The 8207-nt window shown below is 48.6% G+C and overlaps 1 protein-coding gene across 1 annotated transcript in view; it reads left to right on the plus strand.

The window, feature by feature from the left end:
* The first annotated feature begins 434 nt into the window (after positions 1 to 434).
* crybg1a (crystallin beta-gamma domain containing 1a) overlaps positions 435 to 8207 on the plus strand; it is a 22344-nt gene continuing 14571 nt past the window's right edge. The window contains exons 1-10 of the mRNA XM_068752198.1: positions 435 to 669; positions 1978 to 2016; positions 2094 to 2212; positions 3401 to 3578; positions 6404 to 6543; positions 6740 to 6866; positions 6944 to 6979; positions 7264 to 7421; positions 7611 to 7737; positions 8165 to 8207. The exon at positions 8165 to 8207 is cut by the window's right edge and continues 103 nt beyond it. Coding sequence (XP_068608299.1) covers positions 583 to 669; positions 1978 to 2016; positions 2094 to 2212; positions 3401 to 3578; positions 6404 to 6543; positions 6740 to 6866; positions 6944 to 6979; positions 7264 to 7421; positions 7611 to 7737; positions 8165 to 8207 — 1054 coding nt within the window. The 5' untranslated portion in view covers positions 435 to 582. The remainder of the gene's footprint in view (positions 670 to 1977; positions 2017 to 2093; positions 2213 to 3400; positions 3579 to 6403; positions 6544 to 6739; positions 6867 to 6943; positions 6980 to 7263; positions 7422 to 7610; positions 7738 to 8164) is intronic.

An 8207-nucleotide genomic window follows, 5' to 3' on the forward strand; every position in this document is an offset into this window, starting at 1 on the left:
AAGGATCTTTCCCCAGCTATGGTAATTAAAGAAAAGGCAGCACAGCGGAAAGGAAGGACCCTGGAAAAACATGCTCAAGATAAACCAGTGCATACGCGTAAAGGTGTAATTAAATCCGCCGATGGGTTGGGAAAAGACGACGACAAAAAAGAAACGGAAGCAGAACACAGCAATGAAAAAGAGCCCGGGAAGCTCACAACTCGACTTGGAAGGATGTCCATCCTCTCTAGCTTACTGAGTTCTCCTAGGAGTTCTCCTCGGTCCTCCAGGAAAGCCAAAGAGGAAGTCACCGCCACCTCAAATGGCATGCATCCTGAGCAACAACAGGACGTCCCCTTACCTGAGAAGCATGGGGTGGATTTTTCTCTTCCTGGAGTTCCAGAGGATGAAGGTGTGGAAGGCATTGCTCAAGGCGTGGACCTTGATGTGGGCCTTGTTGAAGTCGGTGCATCAGTACTCAGTTCTTCCTCCCGTCCTCCTTTGCCATTATTCTCTGAGATAAGGCTGCCTGAACATTTAGAAAATTACCTCAATAACAAAAAAGAATCTGAAGCCTCCCAAGACTCCACAGAGCCGCCGAAGATGAAACTGAATCCAGAAGAGCGAGTGATGGACAAGGCTGCGAGCCAGACGACTTCAAAAAGGAGACTTTCTTCTTCTAAGTTGAAGGTAGGAATATCGTTTAACCTTTGACATTCAAATAAAAAAACTGGAAGACTTTTCAATTTAGTTTTTCAATGAGTAATTCTAAATACTAGATATAAGCAGTCAAAGAAATATCTACCAAAAGTCGTTTCCACATTCGTAGGTATTTGCAGTAAGCATTTATTGGCCACGTTTGAACTGTACAAAGGGACAATTACTCAGTTGAATCACTAACAGGGGTGCCTTAACCCCGAGGGATTCTTCTATTGCTGCTGCTGTTGAAGTTCTTTTAAATTAACATATTTCAACATTCACAAAAATTCATGAATTGTTTTTTTGCCATATATATTTGATTAAAGATTTTTCCAAGTAGTGTTTCTTACAACATTAATTATTCAAATACTTACAGAACAATTCAGTACTACAAGATGTTGTATATATATGTAGAAAGAAAAAATACAAAAAGAGAAAAACAATATAAAAAATGGATTAAAACCGGACCTTCCAAGAACACTGCTTCTCTTTAGCAATTAGGATGCAACCATCGTTGGGCAGACGGCACGGGGTTCAAAGGTCGGTCAAGTCATCAGAAAAATCTAACGCCTGAACAAAGTCCATTTTGATTTCTGAATATATATGATATGATCTGTTTTTGGGAGCCACTAGGTCTACTTATATTTTTCCAATATGGAACAATACATCTTTTTGGGATCACAGCGCCCCCTACCATGAGGAAGGAAAACCACGTGCCTCACAGAGTGGTTCTTTTTCAGCCGTTTTATGATCAATCAGCACAAGAAACACGTTACACATAAACAGTTGTTTACAAAAACTAAATTATATACATATGAACTAAATGACTACGGTCATTGAGTTCATATCCATCCACCAGTCTTCCACCACTTACCCGGGGCCTTGTCGCAGAGGCAACTGTCTCAGTAGGGGCTTCCAGACACCTCCTCCAGCTCTTTCGGGGGGACCCCGAGGCGTTCCCAGGCCAGCTGAGAGACATCGTCTTCTCAAGTCACCCGATGGAGGGTGGAGGGATGTTCCAGTGTTCCACTACCGGGATGAAAACAACATTGTTCCTCCTGGATCCGGGGTTTGACTATCGGTCTGATCCTCCTCTTCAGCACCCTGGAATAGACTTTTCTCGGGAGGCTGAGGAGCGTGGTCCCGTTGTAGTTGGAGCTCACCCTCCCGTCTCCCTTCTTGAGAAGGGGAACCACCACCCCGCTCTGCCAGCAAAACAAAACATCTCCATTGGCTATACTCTTGTATTTAAGCATAGCATCGTGTTTCTGATCAATCAAATGTTACATTTCCTTTCAGGTGCCTGCAGTAAGAGGTTTCCATAAAAGGCCTGGAAAGGTGAGATTATAAGTAATCTTCTTTTTAACAATGGTTTGTGTTGATCTGAATAATGAAATGTTCATTTCCTCGTTTAGATGATCGTACATGAACATGACCAGTTCGGAGGAGAAGCCTACGAGCTACATCATGACCTAGAAGACGCCACCACATTCAAGCTGTCTCCTGTCATCTCGGTCAGAGTCATCAGAGGATGGTGAGAGTGCTGGTCTATAAAGAGTTAAATCCAGAGTGGTGAGAGTGCTGGTCTATAAAGAGTTAAATCCAGAGTGGTGAGAGTGCTGGTCTATAAAGAGTTAAATCCAGAGTGGTGAGAGTGCTGGTCTATAAAGAGTTAAATCCAGAGTGGTGAGAGTGCTGGTCTATAAAGAGTTAAATCCAGGGCGGTGAGAGTGCTGGTCTATAAAGAGTTAAATCCAGGGTGGAGGCCATTTTTGTATTTTTTTGTCACCTTTACGCTGTAGTTTTACCGTTTGTCCCAGATTGCTGCTACCGTAATTGCTGAACTATTATGCGCACCTGTGAAAAAGCCGCACCCACTGAATTAAAAAAAATATATATTTTGTACTAAAATAAGCCGCACATGTAAGCCGCAAGTGCATTGAGACAAATGATATTTAACGGAACACGGCTCGTAACGATATCCGCAGCAGGTCTCCAAGGTGAACAGCGTCTGGCATGTTAGATCAAGGGAAGTCTGCAAATCAGATCCGTAACTTCGGGATAAGGATTGGCTCTAAGGGCTGGGTCGGTCGGGCTGGGGTGCGAAGCGGGGCTGGGCTCGAGCCGCGGCTGGGGGAGCAGTTGCCCCGTCGCCCTCCCCTCTCCGCCCGTCGGAGGCTGCGCGGCGCGCGCGCCCGCCTGGCGGGGTGTCCCCGTCCCCCTTGCCCCCGTGCCCCTCATCCTCCGTCCGCGGGAGCGTGGTGCGGCAGGGGTGGGGACGCCCGGGAGGTCGAGGGGGTGGGTTCCTTCCCCGCTACGCGGCGCGTCCGACGCCGCGTAGCGGATGGCGGACAGGCGGCGGGGACCGGGTACGGCGGTCCGGCGGCGGCGACTCTGGACGAGCGCCGGGCCCTTCTCGCAGATCTCCCCAGCTACGCGCAAGCGGGGCTTTCCCTCCGGGCGGGCGGGCGTTAATTTTGTAACGAAAATAAATAGGCTTTAACGAAACACGGCTCGTAAAGAAAGTGGGAAAATATACGTAAATTTGCCGCGTCGTTGCATAAACCGCAAGGTTCAAAATATTGGAAAAAAGTAGCGGCTTGTACACCGAGAATTACGGTACTTGTGTTCTGTTTCCTTGCTTTCCTCACACAAGTCTATCGAGTTATTGATCGCCATAGTAACAACTGTTCAGACGTTTGATGGTTTTCTTTCTCTTCAGCTGGCTCCTCTATGAAAAACCAGGCTTCCAGGGCCGCATCATTGCCTTTGAGGAAGGTCCCGCAGAGCACATTGTGAACATGTGGGCGGAGGAGGGAACCCCGACCACACTGGACCAGATGGGTCAGCCCATTCCGACGGCCCCCATGATCATAGGTTCTATCAGATTGGCTGTCAGGGTAAGAACAGTTGGCTTTTATATCTGTTTTTTATTGAGTCCTAGAAACAGGCCTGTAGGTTTGTCTCCCGCCTAGAAACAGGCCTGTAGGTTTGTCTCCCGCCTAGAAACAGGCCTGTAGGTTTGTCCACCGCTTTGAAACAGGCCTGTAGGTTTGTCCACCGCTTCGAAACAGGCCTGTAGGTTTGTCTACCGCCGAGAAGCAGGCCTGTAGGTTTGTCCACCGCTTTGAAACAGGCCTGTAGGTTTGTCCACCGCTTTGAAACAGGCCTGTAGGTTTGTCTACCGCCTAGAAACAGGCCTGTAGGTTTGTCTACCGCCTAGAAGCAGGCCTGTAGGTTTGTCTACCGCCTAGAAGCAGGCCTGTAGGTTTGTCCACCGCTTCGAAACAGGCCTGTAGGTTTGTCCACCGCTTCGAAACAGGCCTGTAGGTTTGTCTACCGCCTAGAAGCAGGCCTGTAGGTTTGTCTACCGCCTAGAAACAGGCTTGTAGGTTTGTCCACCGCCTAGAAATAGGCCTGTAGGTTTGTCTACCACCTAGAAACAGGCCTGTAGGTTTGTCTACCGCCTAGAAACAGGCCTGTAGGTTTGTCTACCGCCTAGAAGCAGGCCTGTAGGTTTGTCCACCGCTTTGAAACAGGCCTGTAGGTTTGTCCACCGCTTCGAAACAGGCCTGTAGGTTTGTCTACCGCTTTGAAACAGGCCTGTAGGTTTGTCCACCGCTTCGAAACAGGCCTGTAGGTTTGTCTACCGCCGAGAAACAGGCCTGTAGGTTTGTCTACCGCCTAGAAGCAGGCCTGTAGGTTTGTCCACCGCTTTGAAACAGGCCTGTAGGTTTGTCCACCGCTTTGAAACAGGCCTGTAGGTTTGTCTACCGCCTAGAAACAGGCCTGTAGGTTTGTCTACCGCCTAGAAACAGGCCTGTAGGTTTGTCTACTGCCTAGAAACAGGCCTGTAGGTTTGTCCACCGCTTCGAAACAGGCCTGTAGGTTTGTCCACCGCTTCGAAACAGGCCTGTAGGTTTGTCCACCACCTAGAAACAGGCCTGTAGGTTTGTCTACCGCCTAGAAACAAGCCTGTAGGTTTGTCTACCGCCTAGAAACAGGCCTTTAGGTTTGTCTACCGCCTAGAAGCAGGCCTGTAGGTTTGTCTACTGCCTAGAAACAGGCTTGTAGGTTTGTCCACCGCCTAGAAACAGGCCTGTAGGTTTGTCTACCGCCTAGAAGCAGGCCTGTAGGTTTGTCTACCACCTAGAAACAGGCCTGTAGGTTTGTCTACCGCCTAGAAACAGGCCTGTAGGTTTGTCTACTGCCTAGAAACAGGCCTGTAGGTTTGTCTACCGCCTAGAAGCAGGCCTGTAGGTTTGTCTACCACCTAGAAACAGGCCTGTAGGTTTGTCTACCGCCTAGAAGCAGGCCTGTAGGTTTGTCTACCGCCTAGAAGCAGGCCTGTAGGTTTGTCTACCGCCTAGAAACAGGCTTGTAGGTTTGTCCACCGCCTAGAAATAGGCCTGTAGGTTTGTCTACCACCTAGAAACAGGCCTGTAGGTTTGTCTACCGCCTAGAAACAGGCCTGTAGGTTTGTCCACCGCTTCGAAACAGGCCTGTAGGTTTGTCCACCGCTTCGAAACAGGCCTGTAGGTTTGTCCACCGCCTAGAAACAGGCCTGTAGGTTTGTCTACCGCCTAGAAACAGGCCTGTAGGTTTGTCTACCGCCTAGAAACAGGCCTGTAGGTTTGTCTACCGCTTCGAAACAGGTCTGTAGGTTTGTCCACCGCTTCGAAACAGGCCTGTAGGTTTGTCCACCGCTTCGAAACAGGCCTGTAGGTTTGTCCACCGCTTCGAAACAGGCCTGTAGGTTTGTCCACCGCCTAGAAACAGGCCTGTAGGTTTGTCTACCGCCTAGAAACAGGCCTGTAGGTTTGTCCACCGCCTAGAAACAGGCCTGTAGGTTTGTCTACCGCCTAGAAGCAGGCCTGTAGGTTTGTCTACCGCCTAGAAACAGGCTTGTAGGTTTGCCCACTGCCTAGAAATAGGCCTGTAGGTTTGTCTACCGCCTAGAAGCAGGCCTGTAGGTTTGTCTACTGCCTAGAAACAGGCCTGTAGGTTTGTCCACCGCTTCGAAACAGGCCTGTAGGTTTGTCCACCGCTTCGAAACAGGCCTGTAGGTTTGTCCACCACCTAGAAACAGGCCTGTAGGTTTGTCTACCGCCTAGAAACAGGCCTGTAGGTTTGTCTACCGCCTAGAAACAGGCCTGTAGGTTTGTCTACCGCCTAGAAGCAGGCCTGTAGGTTTGTCTACTGCCTAGAAACAGGCTTGTAGGTTTGTCCACCGCCTAGAAACAGGCCTGTAGGTTTGTCTACCGCCTAGAAGCATGCCTGTAGGTTTGTCTACCACCTAGAAACAGGCCTGTAGGTTTGTCCACCGCCTAGAAACAGGCCTGTAGGTTTGTCCACCGCCTAGAAACAGGCCTGTAGGTTTGTCTACCGCCTAGAAACAGGCCTGTAGGTTTGTCTTCATGCCTGCAGAACTCTAAACACATTCTACTATCAATAACTGTCCAATAGCAAAGACTTGTACTGTGAAGTTCTACACGTCACACATTGTGGGCTGGCTGTCTTTGGTGATAGGGCCACGCACTGGAAGGTTGGTTTTGATTCCCAGGTTCCCCCCAGTCTGACGCATCATTGAGCTACAATCTGTGTTTAGTATGTTCAAGTCATTTTTATTTCTAGAGAGCTTACCAACCTTATCGCAAGGCAAGTTAAAAGTGCAGATAATTTAACAAATGAAGCATCTTGTCTGATGTTTATTTGTGTGTTCTAGGACTATGGTCTCCCCCAAATGGACCTATTTTCAGAGGTCAATGGTTTGGGCAGGATTTCATCTTACTGGGACAACACTGTGGAGATCGGCACCTTTGGGATCCCACAAACCACGGGTTCCATTAAAGTCCACTCTGGAGTGTAAGTTCACCGGAGACTTGATCCTTGCTGTGACTGATGGTTTTAGCTGCTGCTAATTATCTGGGGTTAGCTTACAATAGGCTCATTGTATTTGCAGAGCACGGCAGGCATTGTGCTTTGTTCCTGGGTGGTGCAGTCGGGTTCAGCCTTCCGTTGAGGCTCCCTACTCACCTTTACTCTCCCTGCCTCTGTCTAGCTGGCTGGTGTACAGCGATCCTGGGTTTGAAGGTTCCGTCGGAGTGCTAGAGGTTGGGGAGTATCCCTGCCCAGAGTCCTGGGGTTTCCTGGAGCCCTTTGTGGGGTCTCTCAGACCCCTCCAAATGGTATACATGAAATCTAAATGTATGCAAGTATTTTGCTGACTGTCCTGTTCTGACTAATGCTTGTCTCCCCATTGTAGGGCACAATAAGGGTGGAGCATCCCAATGACTTCAAGGTGTGTCCTCATTTCGCTTCGTGGCTTCACGTCTTCAGAGACAGTCCTCTAGATGAGAAACACTTTTAAACTGAAAACAACATGAATACATGTAATACTTTAATCAAACTCACTGCTAAGACGAGTTAGCCACTCCAGTGACACTGACATCAGCATTATTAAAGTGAACATTATTAATGAACATAAGACAAGACGTTTGGGATATTCCCCATATAGCATCACCGTTTTTTTGTGTCAGACGTATGGGACGTAGCTTTGTTAGCTTCCCCTGCTGTTCTCATCAGGCGTTACTGTATGAGGGGCCCAACTTCGATGGCGAGTGCATTGAGGTCGACGGCGATGAGCCCAACTTACAGGAAGAAGCAGAGGATGAAAGAAGCGGCAAACAGGATGAGAGGAAGACTCTGTCTAACGTGGGATCGATAAAGATACTCGCTGGTCTGTAAGTACGCGTTTGAGTTCATTCATGATCATCTGCTAATTATCTTTGATTACTATGAAATAAGGCCAGTGGCGTTCTGGTCACCCCCCGTAATGGGACAGATCCCAGTGTGCTGGCGGACGATCGCTGTGAACGGGCAAAGTAAAACTCTTGAGTTTGAAGTTGCATTTGTGTGTTTTGCCCTGGCAGCTGGGTGGGCTACCAAGAGGCCAACTTTGAAGGCCAGCAGTACATCTTTGAGGAGGGCCGGTATCCTCACTGCACTGACTGGGGAGGGTCTGAGGACGGGCTCGTCTCTCTTCGCCCTGTATGCACAGTAAGTATCAGAAATACAATCAGCACAGCCAAGTCAATCACGATGGACAAAAAGAAGAGTCAACTGGACTTGTTCAAGTTTAGATTCTTTACATCGGATCCATACAGATCCAGAAGATCCATGCTGATACTTCTGGGGAGTCTGATTGCCTTGCTGGTTTCGGTCCCATCTTTGTCTCTTTGTTTTCTGCTTCAACAAGAGTATAAGTACCTAAACTCTCTGCCAGTCTCTCAGACCTGAAGAAGACTCTTGGATGAAGGTGAAACGTCTTTGATCAAACTAGAACAAGTCCAGTTGACTCTTCTTTATTGCTCCTCGTGATTTACCTCCACCTGCACAGACACATTTTGATTCGTCTATGGCAGGGATTGTTTTTGGGTGCACAGCTCCAACTTCAGGTGTGTTCCTGTGCTCTTGTCTTCCGGAGGACGTCCTGTCTCCACGCGTTAAACTGTTCGTTGAACCGCGGT

This window comes from Brachionichthys hirsutus, chromosome 18 (assembly GCF_040956055.1).
Source record: "Brachionichthys hirsutus isolate HB-005 chromosome 18, CSIRO-AGI_Bhir_v1, whole genome shotgun sequence".
NCBI lineage: Eukaryota > Metazoa > Chordata > Actinopteri > Lophiiformes > Brachionichthyidae > Brachionichthys > Brachionichthys hirsutus.